The sequence below is a fragment of the Motacilla alba genome, chromosome 23 (genome assembly GCF_015832195.1).
Source record: "Motacilla alba alba isolate MOTALB_02 chromosome 23, Motacilla_alba_V1.0_pri, whole genome shotgun sequence".
In the NCBI taxonomy this organism is placed as follows: Eukaryota; Metazoa; Chordata; class Aves; order Passeriformes; family Motacillidae; genus Motacilla; species Motacilla alba.
This window is the reverse complement of record NC_052038.1, coordinates 5,722,651-5,749,614: the sequence shown is the minus strand read 5'-3', so window position 1 is coordinate 5,749,614 and position 26,964 is coordinate 5,722,651. Positions and strand designations below refer to the sequence as shown.

General features: G+C 46.1%; 1 protein-coding gene across 1 annotated transcript; it reads right to left on the bottom strand.

Moving 5' to 3' along the window:
- Window positions 1-981: 981 nt before the first annotated feature.
- Window positions 982-26,964, bottom strand: CLIC4 (chloride intracellular channel 4). The gene is made up of 6 exons (XM_038160699.1): window positions 26,777-26,964; window positions 12,599-12,708; window positions 7,891-8,016; window positions 6,980-7,086; window positions 5,652-5,833; window positions 982-4,994 (listed from the first exon to the last, which is right to left on the bottom strand). The coding sequence occupies exons 1-6, from the start codon at window positions 26,846-26,848 to the stop codon at window positions 4,830-4,832; spliced, it is 762 nt and encodes a 253-aa protein (XP_038016627.1). The 5' UTR covers window positions 26,849-26,964; the 3' UTR covers window positions 982-4,829.

Sequence of the window (26,964 nt, the reverse complement as noted above, 5' to 3'; positions counted from 1 at the left end):
GCAAAGAGCTGAGACGTCCCTTAGCATCAATTTTGTTTGTTTATTTATAAAGTTCACATGTTTGATCTTTGTTTAGCAACTGTTTTCATCTCCCCGTCCAGTGGTAAGAACACAGCAGATCTTCTCTTGAGTCAAAGAATCATGAGTTCCCTTTCCCCAGCTCTGGAAAGCACCCAGCACCAGCCTGGAGAGCTCATCCCAAATTTAGGCAGGCCCAGTGCAGGAGGCTCTGTGGGGAGAAGGGAACTGCTCACCCCCCTGCTCTCCCCACTGCTCACCAGCTACAGGCCAGGCTCTGGCTGCCCCTGAAATTAAGGTTTTCATTAATTAGCTGCTGACTAAGTCCATGAGTGTGATTACTTTCAAACGTTGCCATCACGACCCCAGCTCGCTCAGTCACAGCTTTTGGAAAAACACTAACCCAGATTAAAACTCTTGGGTAGTGCCAGAGCTGCTGCACCTTGTCTGAAAGCAAAACACAGCAAAGAAACCCACCTGAGACTCAGAAGGAGAGCTCTGAAATCAGGAATTCTCTCATGGGATCCATGCAACCTCAACTCCTGAGGTGGCCACTCAGGGGATGAAGTTGAACCAAAGTTGAGATTTTTTTGGGCTGTCCTTTAAATCAAATCTCACACAACTCTGAAAACCTGCATTCCATAGAAAAACAAGCAGGATCTGTTCTTAACTTTCCACTGAAAATCTGAAAAAAAATCATCTTGCTTCTCCTAAAGAAATTGTGGAAATTCATTATTTCTCAACTTGTTCTTAATTTTAAGGAAGTTCTAAATTCTCAGGGGCACCACAGCTGGTTACAGGGTTAGAAATAACATTCATTCTGCCTTAAATCACACCACCACTGGAAAAACCCTAAACCTGAAGGCCAAAAATGGAGAACATAATTGCTAGTAAGTTGTGTTGTGCAGTTCAGCCCGTCACCCTGCAGTCCTGGAAATCCTCAGAAATAAGAGAAAGATCTGCTTGGTAGTGAAAATATAATTTTATTTAACAATAGCTGCCAGCAGTATACTGGTATATCTGTAAAAGATGTTCCAGAAAGTGAAAGACATAAGCAAACTACAACAAATTGTATCAACTCTTCAAGTATTTCTGCAAACCACGCTCCAATCCTTGATGTCCTGTCTTGGGAGTCTCCATCCCCTCAATCCTGCTCCCACCCCCTCCAGAAACCAAACTCGGGAGTTGGTGGCACAGCTTCTGAGGCAGATGGAGCATTTCTCACTTGGGTTACAGCCTTCTCCTGAAAAATACTCACTGCATGGGTTCAGATGCTTTGAGTGGCAAAGGGAGAGCAGCAGAGTTGGCTGCACTTCACCACTTTTTGTTCTGCACCCAGATAGGCATCAGTGGGTTTGGCTCCAGCAGCTCCCATTTACTCCTGTCTGTGCTCCTTTGATACCAAATGCTAATTTGCTGCTTTAGCATAAAAATTTGATTACATCTCTCTCCTTATCACGGAGCTGCACGCAGCTCTCGATCGGTTTGGACATGCCCAGTGTGGAGAAAACACTGATTTTATGGGAAAATGCAAAGCTGCAAGCTGGGGCTGCCCTTGTGGGACATCGGGGAAGGGATGGACAGGGTGGAATTGTTCCACAAGTCCCACACGCCTCTCGTTCCACAGGCAGCCTTTCCACAGCAGGGATCTCCCCAAAAAGGAAAACTTTGTTAAGGGGAAAAAATAAAATAATAATGCAGCTAGGATAATCTGTTCTCCCACACAAAAACAGGGTGCAGGTGATGGATTTTCCCCTTGTGTTCAGGAAGTACACAAGTCACCTGTTTTAATGCGAATTTAAGCATATTTCAGCTTGAGAATAAAGTATTTATTCAGCATGCTAATACATGCAACCAACTTGCAAACTGGAATGCCTACTTGAAAGGGTAACTGCTGTTTTTAAATTGGAGAAGGGGCTAGAAGCAGCATTTTAAATTTAAACAGGGGGTAGATTAATTGCTGTTTGATGAAATTAAAAATGCATTTAAAGATCAGATTGTAAACAAGTTGACAGAAGTCAAGAATTTACATAGTTATGAAAGGGCTTTTTTAATTAGTGTGGAGCTGGTGATTGGGGCCAGATGAAAGTGCTCTGCCCACACCAGACGCCGCCGTTCCCCTGCTCTGCAGGGATCACCTACGGAGCTGGAGCTGCTCCTCTCCACCAGATTCCTGCTCCCTCCCCGAGCCAGGAGGGGCTGGGCAGCTCCTGCCACAACAAAACTGCAGCAGGAAGCCTGAGAGACACCCAGGACAGTTACCCTGCCAAGCTGGTGCTCACTGGAATTCCAGCTCCGAGGGAAAGGCTCCTCTGTGCTGGGACAAGGAATCCACTGGTCACAGACAGAGCCTGAGCTCTGTTTACGAGCTCCCAGACACAATCCAACCTCTGAGGGAGAAGGGCAATGGTTTGGAGGCTGCCTGGACAGCAGAGGGGATGGATTATGTCAGAAGAAGCCTGAGCTGGTGTTTAAGGAGGTGGGGGTTGCTCGCAGCACCCCAGGAGCTCCAGGCTGTGGGTGCCCTGCTCTCTGCACTCCAGGGATAATTCCCTGGGAAAGGGAGCACAGCCTGACTCCACAGCCCCCTCAACACAACTTCCAAGGGCCACCCCGATCTGTTTTTGAAAGGGGAGCTAAAAACTTCACAAAGATATGCCCACAATCACGTGCTTCCTACAGCTTTGTGAACGCCGTGGTGGCCAAGAGCACCAAACCAAGGAGGGCTGGGTTTGGGGTTTTTTCACCCTACGTGTCATTAAAAATGCTGTTCTCTAAATAAAAAAATCATTCCTTTTTCTAGATGTCACGTTGTAGCAGAGACTGAAGCCCTACAGAGGATTCTTCTGCCTGAGGAACTTTATTCAGGAGGGGAACGTGACATTAGAAGACAGTAATCAACAAAGGGCTACAGCCAAGCTTCTCCTAACCAGGTCACTCCCAGGATTTCCCTCTGTGCCCAAACATTCCTGTAACAAATCAGAACAGGGGTTAAGTGTATCTAAGAGAGTTGCCTGTGGCAGAGATGTGACAGGATTGCTAAGTGCCTTTACATTGGAGTTCTAGCTCTAGGAAGGCAGGGCAAGGCACCACAAGCCAGGTATACAAATATGGATCTGGTTCTCTACCTCTTCTATGTCCAGCTAACTCCACGGGTACATAAAGTAGCAAAAGCAGGATGCTTAGAAAAGTCAGGCTGGTTTTCAGAAAGCCAGTGCTTTACCAAAAAAAAAAAAAAAAAAAAAAAAGAAAAGAAAAAAAATTAGTGTATAAAAGTGTTTGTGTGAGCATTTCCACGTTATTGCAGAATGTTAAATATTCCAAGAACAACCTAGCAGGAATAGCACTTTCCAGCTTCTAAAATCAGTTAAATATAAAAGTATCTTTACAAAAAAATAGGCATATAAGTCTAGCATTCTTTGGAGTTGTTTATGATGGTCTTTTAAAAATAACCTAGCAGTTTATTTCGTGCATCAAAACCATTAATTTTAAACAAGAAAACTATTCCCTGGTTTAGAAACATTTGAAAATTGCTTTTAAAAAAATTGTAGTGCTATTCCTCAGTGTTGCTGTAAAAAGATTTAAGTCTAGTAGTGCAATGATTATGAGTATGCAAAACTGCAGTCCAGGTGCACAGAAACAAGTGGGATAAGTTCAATGGAAAGGACTGGATTCCACCACCATTTCTTTACAAAACTCCCAGATTTCCACTCAGGAAAAAAAAAACCTACTATCATTTAAGGCAAATGTTCTTTTTAAAGGTCACTTTAGCTTTCTTCAGGGAAGAAAGGGCATTAAAAAGTTCCCATTTCATGGCTCTCAGTCCATTTTGCATCACTAATCATTGCACTGCTATTCCCCACCCAGAGTTAGGACACTATAGTTTCCATGGATTTGGGCTATGACAGAACAGATTTTTAAGTAAAAATCACCAAAAATACCTATACAAAACAAAAAGGCTCTTAACTACCAAAAAGAAAGCCACTTGCAATTCTTAAGGTGAACAGAGGTGAACAACTCTGCTGTTTCCTGATAGAAAATCCTGACAATTATTTGTTTGCTGCAACTCAAAATTCACACAATGCAGGTGTTTAAATCTCCTCAAGCTCTTGAAGACACAATAAACACCAACTCTGAGCTTTGAGCTTCCTGCCCCAGCTCTCAAGCCTGGATTCAAACTTCCCTGATGCTGGGGTCATTCAAATCCAAGGTTCACATTGAGTCCATTCTCAACCATTACTGTGACTTCAAATCCAAGAGATTTTATAAAAACACAACAAAACAAAACCAACAAAACATTACCAAATATTTTGCAAATGGCTCTTTTGGATACTAAGTTCCCTTCTCTATGTAAATAGGATAGACAAGCAGGTACAGTTCAACGTGTCACAGGTATGACAGGCGTGTACAGATCTTCTGGAAAAGCAATAAATTCCAAAATACATAAATATTCCTTGTACCATACAGTGAGACAGGATCCTAAACCAATTCCTGGACAAATCATGGACCAAATGTTTACAGAGAGAAGCAGCAGGGGCGAGCCAGCCCTTCACAGTGAAGAATCCAGAGTCACCCCAGTGCAACAGGAACACGACTGCATCGATCATATTCAAAGGCTGTGAGAGGAGGCCGGGAAAAACAAGCCTGTAATTAAGTCTGCAAACTTTAGGTAATTACTGTACCTGGTCTATCCACGTGACTTGGAGTAACTGCGAGTTCATGCAAAAAACAATTGCTATTGATATGAAAAGAGCAGTCTGTTAGAAGCATTGTTATGGGATATGCAGGACCTCATCCTTTGCAGGTGCTGGTTACTTGGTGAGTCTCTTGGCTACATCACTGTAAGCTATTTCAATCTCCTTGTCTCCAGGACAGGTGTTGGTGAACTCATCCCTGCTGTAAGCATTTGTCAGGTATCTCCAGATCCCTGTCATCTCCTTGGGAATCTCGAAGTTGCGGTATTTTTTGGCCACCACCTGGAACGACAGAATCACCTCATGAATTTACACCCTTCACTTAAAACACTTTGCCAGCCCTGGCCACTCTCTTGTGAAGTTATCCTTCCAGCTTGGACACTTGGGATGACTCGTGCAGTTTCCAGAGGCTGCTCCTGAGGGATGCCCCTGGCCCTGGCTGCTCCTCAGGGCTGCTCGTGCCTCGCTCCCTCGGGGCTGTCCTCACCCGGGGAAACTTCTGCAGGCAGCCAGAAACTGAGCCTGTGGCTCCATCTGCAGTACAGAACTGACACGGAGCACTGCAGGCAGGGGGAGGAATCAAACCACACTGATGTGGGCACACCTGCACTCCTGTGGCTGTCCCAGGCTGCCTCTTCCAAGATTCCAACTCGCTTATTTATCCAACCCCTTTGTTTCCCACTGTGCCACTTACTTTGTTCTGGAGTAGTTCCTCACCTGATCTTCACCCTCCTTGTCCTTGTGAGCTCTGCAGCTCCCTGACACCACGAGGTCAGTGCAGGGAAATGGGGTTTGGCTCTCTGCTGCCCAACCTGCCCCCAGCTTCACTGCTAACAGCGCAGCCAAGCTTACAGACAGCTGCAGTTAGCTGGGCTGGGGAATGCCACAAACCACAGCTATTTTCTCCTGCATTTTCCCTCGCGGCCCCCCAGGTTTTACCTTGACAATGTGCAGTTTGGGCAGCAGGTTGCAGTCGGCCAAGGTCATCTCGTTGCCATCCAGGAACTTGCGGGTGGAGACGGTGACATCCTCCAGGCTGTTCTCGTCGATCTCGTCGGGCAGGGGGGAGTTCAGGTACTCATCCAGCTTCTGCAGGGTTTTCAAGAGGCCCCGCTCTAAGGCTGCACAGGAAGGCACGGTTCAAAACAAATATCAAACTGAGACTGCTGCCAGAGCTGAAATGCAAACCCCACAGCCCCGTGCTACCCTGAAGGATTTGCAACCCTTGGTCAGTTTTTGTGCCTCTGTGCTCACCAGAACACTGAAACCAGACCAGAATCTCTTTAAATATCCCACATGTGTAGTTTATGTAAAAGCTGGCTAGTACAGGAGTTTGTACTAATTTAAAATACTGTAAGGCTGCCCACAAGGGTTTATTTTTGGTTTAAAAAGTGGCTTATGTCAGTTTCTTAAGACTGTGCCTAACTGGCTTAAACTGATTAGAATTAAGCTATGCTGGGGTTTATATACATTTAAACATAATCTGTTTAATGTCACATGCTCAGAAACAGCCCTGACCAACCCAGAGCACCCAGGCTGGTGCTGGAACAGCAGGATTTGCAGTGGAACAGCAGGTGTATGGAATGCAGCAGCAGAGGGCAGCACACCCCAGAAAATCCCCGTTTATTTCCCAACCGTTTACAAATATTTTGCATCTCTCCCTTTGAAATGCAGCAGAAAGGAACCCTGATTCCCTGAGTTTGGTTTTCCCTCTATGTACTTTGAGGACAAAATTGATTTGTACTGAACTACTTAAAGGCCCAGCTGAGAGTTCTTTACCACTTATTGATCCCTCATGTGAAATCTCCTGTTTTCCCTCCACACAGAAAGGTTTTAATCCCTCAATGGAAGTGACACAAACTGAACTAAGCTCAGAACTCTGAATGGGAGCCCTCAGTCCTAGAGAGGTGAAATAAGAGCACAGAAATTCAACCACTGGGGCATGACACAAACTCTGCCTGAAATTTGCTTCTGGACGTTGAAATATTTATCCTTCATTCAAGAATTTTGAGTGGCTGCGCACAGAGAAGATCCAGTGCCAGGGATATTTACAAACCACGCACACCCCACTGAAATTCTGATTGAACTCAAGTTCTCTTTCAAATGTTGAAATTTCTGACATTAAATTTAAACAAGATTTTAATTCATGAGACTTTCAAGTGTCCACCAACATGCAGCTAAATCTGTCAGGGAGACACTTCCCACAAGGCTGCTCTGACAAACACAGGGCAGTGAAACAGGAGTGCCCTGTCCCCCCAGCGACCCACCTTCATTAGCTTCTGGTCTGGAGTTCTTGATAAAAGCAGAAAATTTGGCAAAAATATCCATTCCAGCAGTGTTGGATTCTGGATGCTTTGGTGAGAGTTTCAGGTACCTGAAAAGCAGCAAGGAGCAGATCTACAGCACACTTAGCAGAATGGTGCTCATTATCTACCAGCTAGCCCAAAATGGCACTTTTTACTGATTTATCCTTTTCCAGACTGGCTCCTCCAGTGCAGCATCACACACTGAGGTTTGAAAACCCAGCACTTCCCAGAGGGACACCAAAGCACATGGCTGCTCTCTGAATGAGACATTTGGCACAAGCAGAGTGTCTGAGGAGCCCAGGGGCACCAGAGCTCCTCAATCCAGGGCTGCCAAGGGGGCACATCACTCATCTGGAACCAAAATACAGGGTTCTGCATTTCAATTAGCATCAGAGAATTATGGACTCCACACCTCCTAACAAAAGCCTGAAGTTTTGCCATGCTGAAAGGACAAAACAGCTCAGTCTGTTAAAGGCAGGGTCTGGATCTGCCTGCCAGCTGAAGAGCAGAAAGCCAAGAGTCTGGAGAAAGTTTGAACACATTAAAACAAATTCTCACTGCAGTTTAGGAGTAAGTTTTGAACAGCAGACTCATCTTCATTTGCATTATTGGGACACAAATGTGCCTGTCACCAAAAGGAAGAGTTTGAAAGCGCAGAAAGGATGACCAGGGTATACAAAGGATAATTAAAAATAATCTTACAGAGAAAGCAGTGTTTGATCTAAAGATGAGGGAGCTGAGGGGAGGAAGGTATGACAAGCAAGAACTATTCCACGTCTTCAGCTTATTGATGCTGAAGAACACCTTAGGGCAGAAATCCCCCGTGAGAGCTGTGCCTGTCTGAGGTGACAAACCATCAGTTTAACACTTACTTGGGTGGGGCCAGAACATCTTCCAGGAACTCTTCAATCTTGTTCACGTCTGTTCTCACTTCCCCGTTGTATGTGATGAAGGGGGGGTGAGTGCCTGGAGCCAGATTCTGAAGGTCTGCTGGTTTCCTGGGGTGAGATGCAAACCCATGAAGAGTAAGCAGGGGACAAAACTTCATTGCTACGACCACAAAAGCACTGCTGAGGTTCCCACGTCCTCAGTTTTAAATAGACACCACCAGCTTTCTTTCTAAAATGTGAGTTTACAATGAAACATTTTGACTACACCTGCTAACAATTAATTTAAAACAGTTAAAATCAACTTCCTCCTACCTCTGGCTGTGTTTATTCTCACCTCAATACAATGTTGACTAGAAGAGGGATACCTGTACACACACCTCACACTCTGCCTCTTTCCCCAACCCCACAGAAGAGTTTATATATAGCATAATCTGTGCTAATCCTCCCCCCTCACACAGAGCTGCTCTGGAGAGAGGCAGCTCTGCTCCAGCCCAGTGTATAAAGCATTTATTCTGTGCCCAGGGAGGTTGCTTCCAGGCAGGCTCACAGATGTTTGAACATCGTGTTTAAAATTACGCTTCAGTTTCCCCCAGTGCAAAAAGGGATTTACAAACAAGAGCAGCACACCTGGGAGAGGAATCCCACATTAGGATTATTCATGAGAGAAACAGCAAAAAGCTGAAATACTCGGCCATTTCTAGCTCTATTTCCAGCTAACATTTCCCTCAGGCAGCCTGGCCACCACCTCCTGCTGGCCCAGCAACAGCAAACTCTGCCAAGGTAAAGCTGCCCCTCGGTTCCTGTTTGAACAAATCCAGGCTGGACCATAACCCCGAGCTGGGACCGAGCCCTGTCCAGCGTGGCCACGTTCCTGAGCCAGCTCCAGGCATGCAGGAACTGGATTTACTGGAAACTGCAACTGCGCTTCAAGAAATCCTCCTGACAGCATCAGCCAGGGAAACTGAGCTGGTGACATCTGCAGCCCCAGTCCTGCAGGGCAGCGTGACAGAGCAGCTGGACTCTGAGCCCAGCTTACAAGCCTGTCTTGTTTTCCATTTCTTACAAAATTAAGAACCCTGCCAGAATGTCATGTCCTGCCCACTGCTGCCCCTTTTACAGAGCCACGGTGTGCTTACTTGTAAGACTGAAGGAGAAAAGTGATTTTCATACTTTACCCTGCTTTCAGCCAGGGGATGGAGACTTTATGAATACAAGAATTTAACTCTTTTCAATTTTTAAGCTTCTGAGAAGTTATTTCTCACTAAGAGTTGCCAGCTCTCTCTCACTTTTAGGATTTAAAGTCTGTCATTGGGTAATGCTTTAAGTAGCTTAACACTTCATTTAAATACAGCTTTGTAACTCCCAACAATTACAGGAAGTCACCGTGGCTCCCTTCCAGTTCCCCATGTTGGCCAGATAAAATTCCTCAAAAGGAATGTTATTTTAAAAACAAACAGGGGCAAGACCACAGGATCTGCAGGAATACTATCAAAGGCAAGCTTTGGCTCAGAAGCAGATTATTCCAAAGAAATGCCCAAAAGAGTTTTCCAAAGAACTCGGAGCACTTTATCCATCCAGTCAGACCACTTGGATCTTTCAAGAGAAAGAAAGCAGAGCTGAAGATCCCACAGCCCAGGCCCAAACATAACTCAGGGTTTGACTTCCAGTTTGCTGCTCCTGCCAGGAGATCCCAAGCACACAGGAACAGCCTGAAAAGGCTCAGAGTACAAATTCCCTCAACAGTCAAACAAGAAGGCAATTACTGTAACAGCGATGTTTTCCTTCAGAGATAAAGCTGGAGAGCTTAAAAAAACAAACCAAACCCAAACAAAAAACCCTTCTGTAGCCACTCCAAATAATTCCAAGAGGGTTTGTGCCTACCCCAAAGTTTACCAGGGGTTTTGGAGGCAGGGCCACATTAATTATCTGGCCATCACTAGCCTCAGAGTTAAGGGGTAAACACCTCATGGCTTTGCCACAAACCAGAATAGTAATTAGCATGCAAATTATTTATTGTAGAGCAGACAAATTCCAGCCCCCAAATGTAACACATTTATAAATTACACAAGTACTGCAATGAGGATCTGAGGAGTAACATGGGGAAATGTCAGCACTAAAACCCCAGCTCCTCAGCAGTAATTCACACCGCTGAAGCTGGTTCACCTCTGGGTGGTCTTTAATATTGAATTTGAATATTCCATATCTTTATTTAGGCTTTGCCTGTCAAAGGAGCTGCAAAAACTCCAAATGAAGATGCTTCAAACAGGATTTCAGCACTCAGCTGAAGGCAAGCTGGCCCTGAGTGCTGTTCCAAGCCCAACAAATGGTTTGTGCAGTGCAGCTCTGCTCGGGCCTCCAGAACAAGCCAGAGCTCTGGGCACTGAAATGCTGCTGCCCAGAAGGGAAGAATGAAGCCTCTGTGTGCCCAAAGAGAGGGAAGAAATGCCTGACTCCTTGCAGAGGGTGGGACTGCCCTCCTCCTTTGCCTATGTGCATATTTTGTGTGTTGAGAGCAGAGCTGAGCACTGCAGAATGTGCCTTTGTTAGCTCAGGGCAGCTCTGCAGGGGAAGGCACATGGCAGAGGCAGGAGAAGCAGGCTCAGATTTTCCTGTGTCCCAAGTCCCTCACTCGTGAACTTTTGTACCCAACCATGACCTTTTCAGGCTCACAAACAGGCAGAGCTGGCCTTGCTGTTGTGCAGCACTGACGTTATGAGGCAGAGGCAAGCAAAGCCTTTTTTCTGGTTTTGGCCAACAAAATAAATTCGGGTTTTTTTAAACAATTCCTGCTCTGCTCTTTGAGTTTGTGTCTAACAGGAACAAAGAGCAGAGGAGATAATTGGCTGGAGTCATGTGCTCACAAAAGCAGTTTCTTGTGGCAATATTAAGGCACCACCTAACATCTATTATCATCCTGGCAGTGATAACAGGGGGAAACAGCCCCACGTGATGTCAAACATTTCCTATTCAGCACTTAGCTGGATGTGATGTTCCTCAAGCTGCACTGCTCTGCCACTGGCTATTGATCAGTCCCCAGTGGTAAAGCTGTATTTAAGGACATCTAAATAAAGTCTAAAAGGAATTAAGTTTGTATCAATATCTATTCCAACCTGAATTAGCTTCAGTGGTCCTTTGTTTCCCTTCCCAGAGAACCCCCTCAGTGCACAACTCAAAGGTGGTTTATTTGACCTATTCCCCTGCAAATCTTTAATTCTGCACTTATTTTGTGTTTTCCCCTCCTCAACAGAAAAAAAAAACCCTGAAAGAAAGCTTTCCTTGTGTAGGGAAGGTCAACTTTAAACATCTGCAACCAATTTATAGGCTAAAAGTTGGTCTTACATCCCATTCCCCCATCCAATTAACTCCAAGTTGCCAAGGGGACACAAAATGAAGCCAATTCATCAGGAATATTTGGCATTTTAATGATATCTAAACTGCTTCAGCATTAAAAATCCTTTCAAACCTAAAATATCTCTGCAGACCCCCTCCTCCTGCCCACCCCAGTAACTGCACTAGCCTAAACAAGCCCCTCGTTAAAGGAGAAGGAAATCCCAAACTACCAAGAGCCCACAAGCACCAGTTCTGCTCCTGAGCCTGCAGAAAGCACAGGCAGGGCTCGCTGGAAGACGTGACACATTTGGTTTATGGGGCTGGCAGCACCAGCCTTTGCAGGGAAATCCCAGAAAAGCTCTTTGAGCAGCTCCAGATGCACCCAGAGCTGACAAAAGCTGCTTTCTGCCCCTCGCCACGCTTGGCAGCCTTTAACACTCCTTGCCAGCTCTGAAGCAGCAGCTTCAGTGATTTTTAAAACCCAAACAAGTCACCTCCCTCAAAAAAACCCCAAGAGGTTAAGTCCAGCAGGGTGATTTCTCCCTTCTAAGCTGGAGTCAGTGCAGAACACTGTGTTTCTGTTGGCTTTATTCCTGAAATTCAGGTTTGGAGGCACTGGCAGCCTCCCCTCTGCAGAGCTGTGACCAACAGAGTTTTCCATCAGTGCTGGGAAAACATGACTTCACACCCAAAGCAAACACAAGGCCCCTGCTGAATTTAGCACTTTCATAAAAAAGAATGCCCAGCCTGAGGAAATTCAGACTCCTGGATTCACTTCTCACCGTTTTTAGCCACCAAGGTACTCATTTCAAGGAGGAGCAGCTGCAATTTAGGTGACAGCATCATGACTTATCTGGCTGACACTGAACAAAGGCAGAATATTCCACCTTTTATTCCTGCCCATTTCACTTGGATTTACCTCATGGGCAGGTATTTTCATTATTATTGCACAATAACCAAAATTATCTTTAAAACATTAAGAAAAGGAGAGGCTGCATGTTGTTTGTGGCAATTATCCATCACTGGAGACTTGACCAGAGGGTGGCTGACTAAAAATATCCATCTGTCCCCACGTGGGGCATCTCGATGTGAAGTCAGGAAAGGAAGAGTCAATATTCAGTCACAAAAGACTTTGTGAGTTTACAGAAGAGCATCACTGAAGAAATTCAAGGGAACTTACCATTATTTGCGGTTAAACCATCAGTGAATGCACCATTTACATCCAGGCTGCCTCAGTCAATTATTAGGACAGATTTTAATTTCACAAAACCAGCCTGTGAGCCATAAAAGCTCTGGCCAAAGCTTTGTTCCACCAAGGGTGCTGAACTCGTGCTGCCCCAATAAATGAAGTATTTCTTACCTCTTCAGGTCCACTGTTGTGACACTGAACACGACTCCCTTCAGCCACAGGATCATGAAGAGCCTCTGGGAGAAGGGGCAGTTTCCTATGCTCTCACCATCACTGCCAGCCTGCAGGACAGAACAGAGCATTAACGTGGGCAGGGCTGTGCCATCCGCTCATCTCCCAGCCACTGGAGCAGCTGTAGTTAAACACACACTCACTACAACTCAAATTGTCACACTTGTCGAGGTTTTACTTGTCATGTCCTCCAGCTGCCCAGAAAAAAGACTTAAAACAAGACTGGATGTGGCACTGGGTGCCATGATCTGGTTGAGGTGTTAGAACATGGGTTGGACTCCATGATCTTCAAGGTCTCTTCCAACCTAGAAATTCTGTGATTCTGTGCAAATGCACCGAGCAACATTTCAGCTGTGTGTGACACTGCCAGTGCTGCAGTGAACATCCTCCTCTGAGCAGCCACACCTTCTGATGGCAGCTTTCCAATGGCAGTGCTGCTCTCTGCTCTTTATTATTGCTTTTTCTTTCTTCTCCAAGGCATGGCTGATTAATTGGAGTCATCTCCCAGTTCAGTGCCCCTGCCTCTGCCTGTGCAGTGCTCCAGGGAGCCAAGGGCAGCCAGGAACTGAGAATTGATTGTACTGCAGGTGTTGTGAGGAAAGACATAACTGTGAGTACATAGAGACTTCACTGACAGTTAAATAATATCCCAAAGCCACTTTTTATAGGCAATTCATCAATCAGGCTTTGTCCCAGCACAACAAAGGCCCATTAGAAGCAGCAGTGAGCTCCCAGTGATAGCACCCATCTCATCATCCCTCTGACAATGAAGGATGCATTGCTGAGTTGGAAAATTTTAGTTTTTACTGGGCTAGAATGAGGCACTGGAAACCTTTGTTATAAAATTCAATCCTCTGAGAACTGGTTCAGTACTTAAAGCAGCCAAATATGTCAGACTATCCTGACGTGTACTTTATATTAGATGAGTTTCAATGGATTTTGCTTATTATTGTTATTATTAGAGTCCTTCCAAGAGTGATTTTCATCCCTGCAATTCTCAAAGCCTGGCCAATTCTTTCATCATCACAGTGAGGAGAATTCAGAAAGACTTTGAAAGTTAAGAAGAGTAACAGCAGGATTTTCAAAGGCCAGGAAAAGAGAAAGTTTTTCAGTGAAACTGTCTTAAATTCAGAAAGCTGGTTTGGGTTTTGTAAAGTCATGGGGCCTCTGCAGATAAAGCTGAGTCTCCTTAACAGCTGTTGAGCATTTTTTAATTAATTCCTGCAAGTGTCCCTCCTGTCAGAGCTCCCAAAGACCTGGGTGTAGACACAGCCAGTTCTCTTCAAACCTTTATTGGTGTCATTAATGAAGACTTGAAAGAGAAAGGAAGCTGTTATTCTGCTATAGATTACAAACTGCCAGCTCTGTCTTTGGACAGTGGAGTGAAACTTGCAGCAGATTATTATCAACGGATTGTCTCAAACTCTGCCATGTGTTTGCTCAGGAGGCTGAATTCTAGAAGCATCTAGAAAAAGGATAACATGTTAATATTTAACCCATCACTGTCCCTGCACACAGCAGGCTGGATTTCAGCAATTCCCCCTCCCTGTGTTTACATTTCCTACAGGTAAATTATAGATTTATATTCATCTGTTTTTTCTGCTGCCACGTGTCAGGTCTGATCTACCTTTGGAAAAACATAACACTGCATCCCATCTAAGGAAAAGAAATATTTTGTACTGCCCAGAGTAATTCATGCTTTGAAGCAGAAATAATTCTTTGACTCAAAACTGATCTGAGTCCCCAGACTTCAAGCAAGGCCTGAGTTCCACAGCAGCAACAGCACAGGCTGACATCCCCATCCCACTAAACTTTCCCTGGCCCACTGCAATCCAAACCAAGACTACTTTAAAATCATAGAACTGCACCAAAAGCTGTTCAACATTTCAGGCTGACCTGTGGCTTTCCTTAAGGTCCATCCTGCTAAACCAAAATCAAAGTGACCAAAAAAGGTGACATGCATTTGCTCATCCTGAAACTTTCCTTCCCTCCCAACACAAGTGCAACATTCAAAGTGAGCGACCAAGCAGCAGCATCTGCTTCAGTTTAGGACAGGCTTTTTGGATTATTTGAGTCAGAGGAAGGGAGTAGAGCCCAGTAACACTCGGTGCTGTGAACAAACCCTGATGCACTCTCAAAGCCCAGCAGCCCAAAGGGAGCCCAGACTGTTCTGTCTGCAAACGTTTGTCCCACTTCTGCTCCAAAAAGTCCCAAGTTATTCTGAGCACATACTGGAGAAGGAATGCACTCGGAATGCCAAGAAACTCTGGCTCCAGAGCTCTGGAGCCAAGGAATTCTGCTCTGTAAGTGCTTGCCCGAGAGGCCCGTTTGGTGGTTGATGCTCCAGCCCCTCCTGAGGAGCAGCCAGCTCTGGGTGCCCCCTCAGCCCATGGATTCTCCTCAGAGGGTCCCCGCTGGGGTGGGTGCTCCTGCAGGAGTCACTCCTGGCTCTGCTTTTCTCTGCCACAACAGAGCTGTGCTGGCAGTAAACTCTAAACTTTACACGTTAGAAGAATACTCTGAAATCTGACATGATTTGACATGCAGGGGTTAATCACAGAATAATTGTTCTTGTCATTGCCTTGCCTTTGAACTCAGGCCATAAAATTCCAGGATGTCTTCGGTGTCTAATCCTCATCACCAGCAGAGTAAAGCAAATATTAAATGTTGACTTCTTTGCACTAACCTCAGCATAGGTTATTTGTTATTTAACAAGGTTATAGTCATTCTATACCAAGAAGCTTTGCGGTTTTATTTCAAATTCTTTTTAAAACCAGTCTAAAAATCTTTATTACAAAAATACCGGTAACATTACTAATGCCAAACTGCCTGCAATTAGGGCTCATTTCCAATTCTACCATTGCACACTGAAGGATATGTGTTCAAAAACCTCACCATATATCTAATTTCACTGAATTTCAGTTTTCAACTGTAGGGATTAGGATCAGGCAGAGGAAAAGTGCCACACCTTCCACACAACGAGAAAAATGGAATTTTTCACTTGTGTGTTACCCTCTAGAAACTGAATTGAATTCAGAAAACTTCTGAGAAGGTGGCAAAAAGGACCTTGTTAATTGTAAGAGAGCAGAGCCCACACCCTCCAGAACACTGCTCTACAGTGTTCTGTGAAAACAAATCAAGCTATTTTTAAAGAAACATTCAATAAGAAAGGAAGTTCAAACAAGAATGGGAGAGTTCCAGGGCAGTGACACAGATCAGCTGCTCATGGAGAAGCCAGCCTGGTTTATCACAGCCACACTGAAACTCCTGGCAGCTCCCAGGGCCCAGCAGCTCGGCCCAGGCAGGAGTGCAGCCCTTGGGAAAGGGAAAAACCCCAAAATCTGCTTAGGGTCTGCAGGAGCGAGCTTAGCTTGGAAGCCACCTCCTCCCTTTCTCTTTCCCTGAATAGTGATTTCATTCAAATGAGACTGTCCAAAAAAACAAAACCCCAGAGAGTACAAGCAAGCAAACATCTGTTTGAGTGGCTGAACAAGCCAAGGGAAGGGAAAAAAATCCATTTAAATTGTGAAATGTTTGTCTTTACAGCTGCATAAAAATTAACCTGAGTCCTGACACGAGAACCTGAGTGGATTTACCTCAGCAAGGGAGTGCTGAAGTTTATTGCAAGACCAACAAAAAGCCAGACAAGCAAAGAAACATTAAAGGGCATAAAACTATTCTTATCCAGCACGGATCTGAGAATTCTAGAAATCCTTGGTCCCGAAGATTTCTGCAAAACTGTTTCATATATTAACCAGTTAAAGGGAGCCCGCTACAAGTTTCCCAAACTAGCTCAAATAACTGCAGAAAAATAATAAAGTCAAAGTGCATGTGATGAGCAATGTGATACAGCTCAGCCTCTGCCTGCAAAAATAGAACAAAAGGAAAGGGCAGAACACCAGAAGACATTTCTTAATTTACCCAAAACTCTCAAGGGAATTTCTCCCAGATGTGACATCTTTACCAGAAGTGGTAAAAGGAGTTTGGATGAAGAGGGATGAAGACATTTTAGAAGCATCTCACAGAATCCTTTTCACCAGAGGCAACGACTGGAGCCATGTGACTGCAGCAGCAAGGAAATCCCCACTCCCCCAAGTGGGACAGCACACTCTGCAAAGTCTAGAAGAATAATGCTCCAGCCAATAAACAGATTGGGGGGGGAAATGAAAATGAAAGAGAGGGTATTTTCAAACTCTGAACTCAGTAATCTGGAAATATGTCTTGAGTTCTAACAATGCAAACCAAACCTGCTGAGAAAACTGCATGAGCAACCCAGCACGATGCAAAGCCATCGCCTCAAAGCAGCAGATAACAATCAATTCTGCATGCTTAATAAGCAGTAGGCTCATTCCAAAACTGAGTAATTAATAATAATCCTTTAAGGATTACTGTTTTGAGAGGAAATGGTTTAAGGCGAGCTAACAAAGCCATTCAAGTGAAAAACCCGCAGCAGTTGCAAGGTGTGAGATAAGGGAACAGAGGATCCAGAAAGGCGTGGTTTGATGTTCCACACATGAAAAGGGTCTGGCTGTGCCAGCCCAAACCCCTGGACCTTTCCCTTGCCAGGCTGAACAGCAGAATTGTGCTGCTGCCTGAAGGTGTTTCAGATAAGCTGTCAAGAGCTGCAGCCACGGGAGGAGTGACAGCAGTCGATGGATGTAACAAACGCTCCCCACAGGGCCATTGCTGCAAGTGTTCCCTGTGCTGGGGCAGGGATGGATGGGCCTCGGGGATGCTCTGTGCTCACACCCGCTCTGCAAAGCAAAGCAGAGCTCAACGGCTCCCAGCGGCTCCAATATTGATCAGTATTGATGGTCTCTTATTCAAAGAGCAGAACAAGTGACAAGGCAGTGAGGCGCAGGGCTGGAAAAGCTGATCTGCTCCCTCCCAGACCTGCAGTTTGAGAAGGGAGTTGGTTTGTTTTTAGGGGAGGAACAGGTCAGGGAGCAAGGCAGAGTCCAGCCCTGGCTAAATCTGGTTCAACCAGATTTAATCTGAGGGCTGAGTGACAGGGACACTTCCTCCTGTCACCTCTGGCTCTCCAGGACAGGGCACAGCTGGGGCCACGATCTCCAAGGCAAAGCTTTTCCTCGTGCCACCAGGCAGGGCACACATGAACAGAAGACTTCAGCACGGGGCTGGCACAAAAATGGGGCTGACAGCCCAAAGAACTTCCCTGTCACCAAGAACAAAACCAGGAAAGGTGGGAATCGGGGAGAAAACCAACAGCACATCCTGCAGAGGGTTCAGGACATCAGAAGTGCCTTTTGAAAGTGAATTTTTAACTTGGTAACACTGTCTGAAGGTAAACTCTCAAGTCACAACCACCACACCCTGCCCAAATTTAGCTCTACTGAACAACTCAGGCCATCACTGCTTTAAATAGCCATTCCTTTGAGAAAAACATGGGAAAATGGAAAACAAAAAGCACCAGATCAGTGCTGACACCTGGAATTCCCTAAGATAATTAACCTAAGATAATTAGTGTACATTTGCTATATGTTGACTGACATTAACAGACCCAGGGCAAAACCAACCTGAGTTACCACTGCCTCTCCTGACCCCTATCACCATTTGTAACCAACCCAAGTTCCACTTCAGCTGAAATTCCTTTAAATTCAAAAAATACTTCAAAATAATTAACTCGAGTGCCTGTGTTTGCTTGAGATCTGGCTCTTTCAGCAGGAAAGGAATGTTTGCCAGCCCATCCAAGCTGCCCCTTCAGTCACTACCTTTCTGATAAGCCCCCTCTGTGTCACACACCAGACTGGAACAGCCTCTGGCCATTTTAGGATGATGCTATTTTTAGCCCTGTGATGCTGCTCCCAAGAAAATCATTAGCAGACTTGTCCTGCACACTTTGCTGCAGCTCCTGCTCATCACTGCCCAATTCTCACTGAGAAGCTTTTGGAAGATGCTGTGGGATCCTCACGGTGTAGGGAAGTAAATTCACAATTCAGCAGAATTTAATTAAGTGCTTCTAGTCCTTTGGAGAACAGGAATTATTCCATGCTCATCCTTTGGAAGAATCAGATGGAGAGTCCCAAACCTGCTTTAAATACAAATCACCATTTTCTTCAGTGAAGCTTAATGACAGGAACACCAAACCCTGGCTTTATTGTGGACAGACGCAGGACACTTCCTGGGCTGGCACAGGAAAATCCAATTATTCTCTAATGGCACAGGCCTGGCATCTCTGCTGTGGCAATACCTCGAACAGAGAGCTGCTGGTGAACAAACCCCGCAGGGTCAGCAGGGTCACACAAGCTGCAATGTGCTGGGCAACATCTTGACACAATCTTGCAATTTTCTGGTAGGAAACTGCTGGCAGACAATTAACCCTGCAGCCTGAGGGTTTCTTTTACGCTGCCTGAAAGCTGCCTTTGGGTCTCCAGCACATAAACCTAGAGCAGGAATTGTTCATGACAGCGATTCTCTCTCCCTGGACTTATTCAATTTGCTGAAGTACAGTGTGTGCCTTGGCTACAGCCCAAGAGACCCATTTCCAAACCTCCCCCACCAAACCATGAAGCACCAAAGCGAGAGGAAAGAACAGCAAACGCTGTCATTGGGGCTCAGAAATCAGTCAAATCTGTATCTGTGGCATTTCAGAGTTCTTCAAATAAACCTCTGACTGTGCCTCGCTTCCGTGGGACAGGAAAAGCTAGAGCTGTGTTTGTGGTATTTATAACCTCATTTAGAGACAGATGAGCAGAGAACAACCAAGAGCTGCTCCAGCCTCACCCTGGGCTGCTCCTCCTCCTCCTCCTCCTGGTCATCCCAGCCCAGCTGACTTGGTCTGAACCCTCCCAGGAGCAGCAAAGCCCAGAGGAGTTTCCTGTCCAAACTGCAGCCCAAAAGGCACCAGCTGGGGCCTCGAAGCCTGGCAGAACACAGGATGTGCAGCTGAAGCACTGCCTCAGCCTGGCAGTGCCCACAAAGGACACACACTGCCCAGACGCTCAGCAGCCTCCCAAAACCCAGCCCTGAACCTGTTCCACTGTCAGCAGCACGTGCACAAGCTCTGCGGAGGAAAAACGTTATCTGAGAGCAAAAGTGGGGCTGGAGTTTCTATTTCAGAGTGAAGGGACCGGGGGAGGCCTGCTCTCTGTCCAACACAAGCAATGCCCAACTAAAGGCACCTCCCTGACTGAATTCCCCCTCCCCTGGCAGATGGAAGCCACTTTTCTCCTCTGGGACCGGGTCCTGATCTCCCTGAGCTCCAGAACACCGCGTCTCACCTCGTGCAGCACCCTGAAAGGCCACCTTAGGCTTGCTCTGATTTTATTTTCAGATAAAACCATGTAAAAAAAGCTATTTCCTTTATTTCAGAAAAGCAGCTCTCCAAAGCAGAGCCAAAATAGTAAAGCTCCAAGAGAGCCAAAAAACCTCTGAGGCTGGCCCAGTAGCACTGAGTGATCCCATCAGCTCTTCTGGGGAAAATATTCAGATATGACTTCACTCCTGGATTACACTCCTATATTTAGTTTATACCTAATATGGAGATTCAGTGGGGAGAACTCAGTCATTTCCTTTCCTCGGGTAAGTTCCTTGCCCTTTGTCTGGCCAACAATACAAGGAATAAGTCTGAGCTCTCCGAGAATTCCCACACAAAGATGTTTGTCATTAACAGCACTTTAGCTTTTATTTTTCACTTCAGCAGAAGCAAACCCTAAAAATCCAGATTGTGCCACAAATGTATTTGACCTGAATTAAAACCCCCAAACTACTCAAAGCAAGTTTAAAAAATTAACTGTTATCCTTTTTTTAGGGAAAAAATATTCTAAATAAAGGATTTAAAGCTCCTGAAGTCAAACCTCTATTGAAACTCCTATGAAGATAACATAACAATTTTGGGATTGGGTGTTTTTACTGTTAAAATATGCACAAACTCTTAATACCACAAAGGAGCACCTAGCATCTATTTTAAGACTAAAACTATATTATTCCACACTGAAGAATATGCAGGGAAAAAACCCCAGACCCGATTAGGACAATAAGCTGTTTGTTACAGCTTATTTACCAAGAACTTTGAAGATAAAAATCAAATTAGATGGATAACAAATACAGATGTAAACTATTTTTCCATGAACCATCAATTTGCAACCAAGCACCACCTTAATTAAATTTTGTTGTCTTAGACAAAGCAAGTGCCTCCCCTGGCAGACAAAAACCACCTTGTTTTCTCCCACACTGTCCAGTTCAGGCTTTGCAGAACTGCACTGCTCAGTTCACTGGGAAAAGAACATCTACCAAAACAAGGCAACAAATCCAATTACTGCCAAGTACGGTTATCCAGTCTTGAAAGTCGTTCTTGTGGATTTTCAAGTGGTATGTCCAGCCTGGCCAGAAGCTGGGATTGGTGCAGGCACTGTTACAAAAGCTTGCAGGCCTTGTGTTTGTCACATCACAAGAAATGTTTCATTTAAACACAATCTGAACACACACTGGTGAGAAAATAACAGTCCGGGGCTTTTTTTTTTTTGTCCCTTTGAGCTAATGAACACTTTAAAAAATCAAACTTTAGAGTCCAACAGTCACTTCCCAGAGTACACAGCTTACTGTTTAGCTCGGAGTTCAAGGAATTCCCCAATTAGATTCCTCCAAATACAGATTCCAGGAAGGGACAACTCAGCCTTCAAAAATCCACATCCAGAGAACCAACAACTTCTCTGCTCTCCCCATTCCAGGACAGACAGGCTTGCTCCTCGAATAAAGACCTCCTTCCATGCCCAAGATGAGGTCAGGATAGCCATGGAAGGAGCAGACAGTGCCATGAGTCACCCCAGGCTGGGAGGGGGATGATCACCAACTTCTCAGTGTGCTAATCCTGTCCCAGGGCTGCCCACTGCCAGATTAGCAGCACCTCCCACCCACTCCCTAAGTTGATGGAAGGATTTCTCATATCTCCTTGCTTCTCAACAATCACGTATCTTCATGGCCACCCAAAACTCTCTTTAAAGAGGATCTCACTCTCTTTACTCGTATTCACAGCAATGCTGGTGTTCACAGTGCCCTTCCCTGCTTGGTGAACTCACCACTGCACACTCAGTCCCAGACTGACACACCAAACATCAGCACAAGCCCTGGATCCTCAGTGTTCGTTCATCCCTGCCTTTCAGCAGCCTCCAGGCCCCAAAGTTTGCCCCACAACGTTTGCTCTGCCACTCAGGCTTTCCCTTTCCTTCCACTTCAAGCCCTCGATGCGCAGCCTGAGAAATCCCAGCTGGGAAAACTGAGGACAGGCTTGTCTTTTGTAGCAGGATCTGCGCTGCAGGAATGTGTCCGTGGCACGTGTCCCACGGAGGGAGTGACTCACAAGCACCCCCAGAGAGCCCAGCCCTCAGCCCCTGACGGGCCACCAGCTGAAATCTGGGAATTCACCGTTTCTAGAGCCCTCTGAGGGGAGAAGAGGAAAAGTGCCTGAGTGTTAAGACACATTTCAGCTGCAAAGTCAAACAGAAGTTCTGACAATCAGAGCTGTCTGATGCTAATCATTGCGAAGGGGAGAAGGGATGCCAGGGAATAGAACCATTACTCAGAAGCAATTCCTGACTGAAGGAAAGCTAACTCATCTGGAAATGAGTTAACCCTCTGGAAATGATTGCCAGGAGGCTTTAGGCTTACTTACCAATGATTTGCAAAAAAAATTACATTTACACTTGGGACCATCTCTGTGCTTTTAAACAACTGTGCAGCAAGAGCAGCAGTTCCTGCATCACCAACCAGAGCCAAATGAAAAAGCTGAGGATGTTTCTGGCTGTGAGGACCTCCCCAGGCAGAACTGAAAGGAATTAGGGTTTGCTGGCCGGAGAAGGAAAAGGCCTGGTTTATACCCACTGAGCACAGGGTATAACTAATAGCTACACCTCAGTTCACAAAGGGCTCCTTTACAACACTCCCAAGAAACAACCCTCACATGACATTCTGCTGTCCGCACCAAACACGTATCAAAGACAGGCTGAGGAGGCTCTCAGCTGCTGAGGTTACATCAAACCCTTCAAGGATGATCTGGGGCATAAGGAGGAGACTTATCTAATAAGATTATCAAGCAATAACCCTGCCAAGACTATCTCTGAGAAGCAGCACTGCATGTCTCCAGTCCTGTTATTTCCTTGTACTGATGTGCTTTTAAATCATACAGCTACTTTGTGGGTGAAAAAAAAAAACCCAAAAACTGATGACAAAGAAGCTCAGGGATGGTTTGCAATAAACCAATGTACAGAGCTACAGGGCTGCAGAGTGCCACAGCAGAGCTTACATAAGGGAATGAGCACAGGGTGAGACAAAGGCAGACCTGAATCCACACAAATCCATCCTCTGGAGATGCTCACATCCCCTTCCTGCCTCGGCCCCAGCATTGCACTGAACACAACAGACCCCAAGCCCGGAAGACAAACAGTTCACCTGCCAAATCTCTGTTTGGATCAGACACACAAAAATGGAGACAAGCTTCTGCTACAGTCACTGTGGAATTTATTAAATGTGAAATCACAGCTTTTTCTTCTGCACTGACAGACAGCTCAAGGGTAAACGGGGAGTAGACTCTATCTGATTTTCAGCACAGCTGCCCCATTTCGCAATGACACCTTACTTGGGAGCTGCCAGCAATCCCAGGTCTGATTAATTACAAGTACACACACGTTACCCATGGAGAGGGGAGACCTTCCTCACTGGCTCCCTGCATCAGCTGCAAGCCAAGCCATGCCAGCAGAGACACACAACTCTGAATTTCTCGTTAGTGGAGACTGGTGTTAGTTTCCTTTAACACCGAACTTGTTGACCCTCTGTGTCTTCACCTCGGTAGGAGCAGAAGATGCAATCACTGAGTGCCCTCCAGAACGCCCAGGGCTGAGCTTTCAGCAGCTCCATCCTCACACTCTCCCTTACAGGAGCTGCACAGGCAGTTTTGTAACTGTTCTATGATTTCCACAGCTGACTGGGCCTATTTCACCAAGTCACCTCACCGCGTTTATTATTTACAATAAAATTCCACACACCACCAACTAAAGCTCAGCTATTATTCCAAGTGACCTGTCTGAGCTGCACTCCAATCCCAGAGCTCAAGTTTCTCCGAGCACATTCAGCACAATGCAGCCTTCACTGCTCTGAAATGCCACTAGGGCACATAAAAATATTCCTCTTAGACAATGGAAGCCTCCCTCGTTAATAAAACATGGAACAGACAAGGAAACGAAATGAAATCAGATACACCGCTGCTTTTGTCCTAATCAGCTCTCAAGAGAAAAGACTCGAAAAATATTTACATTTGGTTTAAAAAGAGACCACAGGCAGCCCACCGGCTCTGCAATGAAAATGTGCTGGAAGTTTTCATTGTGACACCAAGAAACAGAATCAGCACTGCAAGAGATTTTCTTAACTTAATACCCTAATCCAGCACGGAGTTCTCACGGACTATGAAAATACAAGTTACAGCAGACTGATACATTGTCTGGTGGGAAAAATCCTATGGATGTGCTGTGACAACACCGTGACAGTCACTCCCAACAGTCATTCCCACTGTGACAGCCATTCCCAACAGTCATTCCCACCGTGACAGTCACTCCCAACAGCCATTCCCAACAGTCACTCCCAACAGCCATTCCCACCGTGACAGTCACTCCCAACCGAACCCGCCGTGTGTGTGCTCCTCCCCGCGCCGTGCCCATCCTATTTGGTTTCTGATCACAATTTAATAAGGCTCAAACCCCGCAGTTTGGGCACAGAGCCAGACCCTTTCTCCTGCTTCACAGGTTTGTTTCTCAAGCTTTAATCCCTACCTTTGTTTCATCTCAGGTCTGGCTGCTACAATCCTTTGTGCTCAGGTCATGCAGTCACCGCCCCTGGGCCGGGCGTTGGGCTGAGAGCTCCACTTTGGTCCAGAACTTTTTCCACTACCTCTGCCTGAAGAGCTTCCCTGGCTAACAGGGCTCAGGTAGATCCCAGCCACGGCTTGCAGAGTGATTATCTGAGTGGAGAAACTCTCGGTAACTTCGGGTTTTTTTTTCTAGATCGCACCCACAACCACGTGGAAAAACTGCAAGTGAGCATCCCATTCACAGAGGAAAATATAATTACCAAAATTCAGATTTAGTGCTCCTTTAGACAGACAGACACTGTTGGTTCTCTTCAATGAACATATTCTCCTAGCAGTTTCTGAAGTGAGCATCTAAATGAGTCAGAAAACAAGATTTTATTTGCCTTACAAAAAAGCTGTCCTGATAATCCTCAACAGCTTCCATAAAGCGTGGGACAGGCAGCAACACCCAGGTGAAACAACTGTTTTGGTTCTGTCTGCTGGGCTGGGGGTTGTCCTTTATCTGAAGGATTTTAAAGGAAATAACCTTTACCTGAAGATTGGGAAGGCAGGCAGTAATAACTTCTTATTTTAACCTGAACTTTATCCTTAGGGCAGACAGTGCTCAGCGTGCAGCAGTCATCCATAACAATGGGAAAAGGTTTCCTTGAGGGAAAAAATCCTCACTGATAACCCAAAATTTGGCCTTCTTAAACCCATGCCAATAAAAAAAATTCACTGAAAAGGACAGAAAATTCCCCCGATTTCCCCCTTTCATATAATCCCACAGGTTTATTGGTCCCATTCTGATTTAATCAGAATGAACACATCTCTCTCAAAACTATTTTTACAGCTTCTTCCATGCCACTCCTCATGCATGAAATATTCTCTTTAAACACACCCACAAAGCTGATTTCTCTCTGCCCCCAAATCATCCTGCCATCAATCACTGTTCAAATTTGTTTAAAAATAAGAAAAATCAGCTGACGAACTTTAGGACAGAGGAAGATAAACTGGCATTTTTTATTAAAGATACACTGCCATAAATAATTCAAAGTAATCTGTAACTTAATTGCTGCAGTTGTAAGTTCTAACCTCTACACCAAGAGCCTAAATACTCTGACCAAAATCAGGTCTGGAATCCTCCACTGCAATGCTCTCCCTGGTGTCCCATTAGTGCCTCTTGATACAACTATCAGGAAGTATGAAAAGAGGAAAAATTCAACACTTTTAGAGTATCATTTAAGAAATAAAGTCTATATTTAATAACTTATTTCCAAAGCTCTAGCTGGAAATTTTCATGTTTGTCATCGCTGCTTTTACACAAAGCAATTCCCAAGTTCCCAGATTAAGAGATCTCTGATTTTCTCACTGCAAGTGGAAGAAACTCTATCTGAAGAATTTAAATACTTTTCTGCAGCGGCTTTCATTAAAGGACGCTTAAGCACAGAAAGAGAAGATTGCACGGAGTAATTGGTGTTACTTTTGATATGAAGTAAAAGTAAGGTGCTGCATCACCAGAGCCCCGGAGGATGCAAAATATTGCATCATACAGCAATAAATGAATGCAAAACATGTGGAGATACCATATGGTATCTTCGCCAGATAAGGGCAGCACAACACATGCTCATTCTTCTAGTTTGGATAAAAACCTGGCGTTACTTTACATACTCATTCCCCGTCATAAAAAGTAGACTTTTGGGGCGGGGAGCGAGGACTAACTCGTGTTTTTGCTGCTTTTTTGCCGCCTTGCTGCGCTTCGCGGGGCACACAATGCCGAGCGAGGGCGATCCATTGTGGCGCTCGGTTCTTCCCGTGCGCCAGCGCTGCCCGCGGTGCTGCCCCGCACCCGCGGCACCCTTCGCTCCGGGCGGAGAATCTTCCAGCAAAACGCATCCGGGCCGCACTTTCCCCTCCCCAAAAAAGTGACTTCTCTGGCGGTCCGCCGGCGCTATCGCCCGCTCCATCTGCGCGCTCTGACTCACCGCGGCTCCCGCACTCCCTCCCGGCGCCGGGCACACGCCCTGGGCTCCGCTTTTGTGCGGGAGCCGCCCCGAGCGGAGCCCCCCGCGCCCGCGGGGTGTTCGGGGGGGTCGCTGCGAGGGGCTCCCCCCGCCGTGCCGGGGTCCGCGGGGAGCGGGGCGCGCACGGAGGGGCCCGAGGGAGCCGTGAGGGGACTCGGAGCCCCCTGGGCGGGAAAGCCGAGGGAGGAAGGGGGGGGGGGGAGCGCCCAACGGTCGCGGCGCGCGCGCGCTCGGCGCTCAGACGGGACGAGACTCCCCTCGCCCCACCTGCCCTCCTCTGCCTCCCCTCGGCCGTACCTTGACGAAGAGCTCGATGACGGGCTCCTTGTCGCTTTCCTTCAGCCCGTTGACCGGCACGGACAGCGCCATTGCTCTCGCTGCTGCAGCCCCTGCCCCCGCCTCGCCCGCCGCTGCCACAGCCGGGACGGCGACGCCGCTCCGCTCCCCTCACCCGCCCTGCGCGCGACTGAGAGCGGCCCCGCCCC

Bases quoted from the DNA above. Each gene is read 5' to 3' on its own strand.
- CLIC4 (XM_038160699.1), bottom strand. From the start codon at position 26,848: ATGGCGCTGTCCGTGCCGGTCAACGGGCTGAAGGAAAGCGACAAGGAG. The intron at 12,709-26,776 runs GTACGGCCGAGG...TCTGTCCTGCAG, and splicing joins TCATCGAGCTCTTCGTCAAG to GCTGGCAGTGATGGTGAGAG. The intron at 5,834-6,979 runs GTGGGTCGCTGG...CTTCCTGTGCAG, and splicing joins CAGACCAGAAGCTAATGAAG to CCTTAGAGCGGGGCCTCTTG.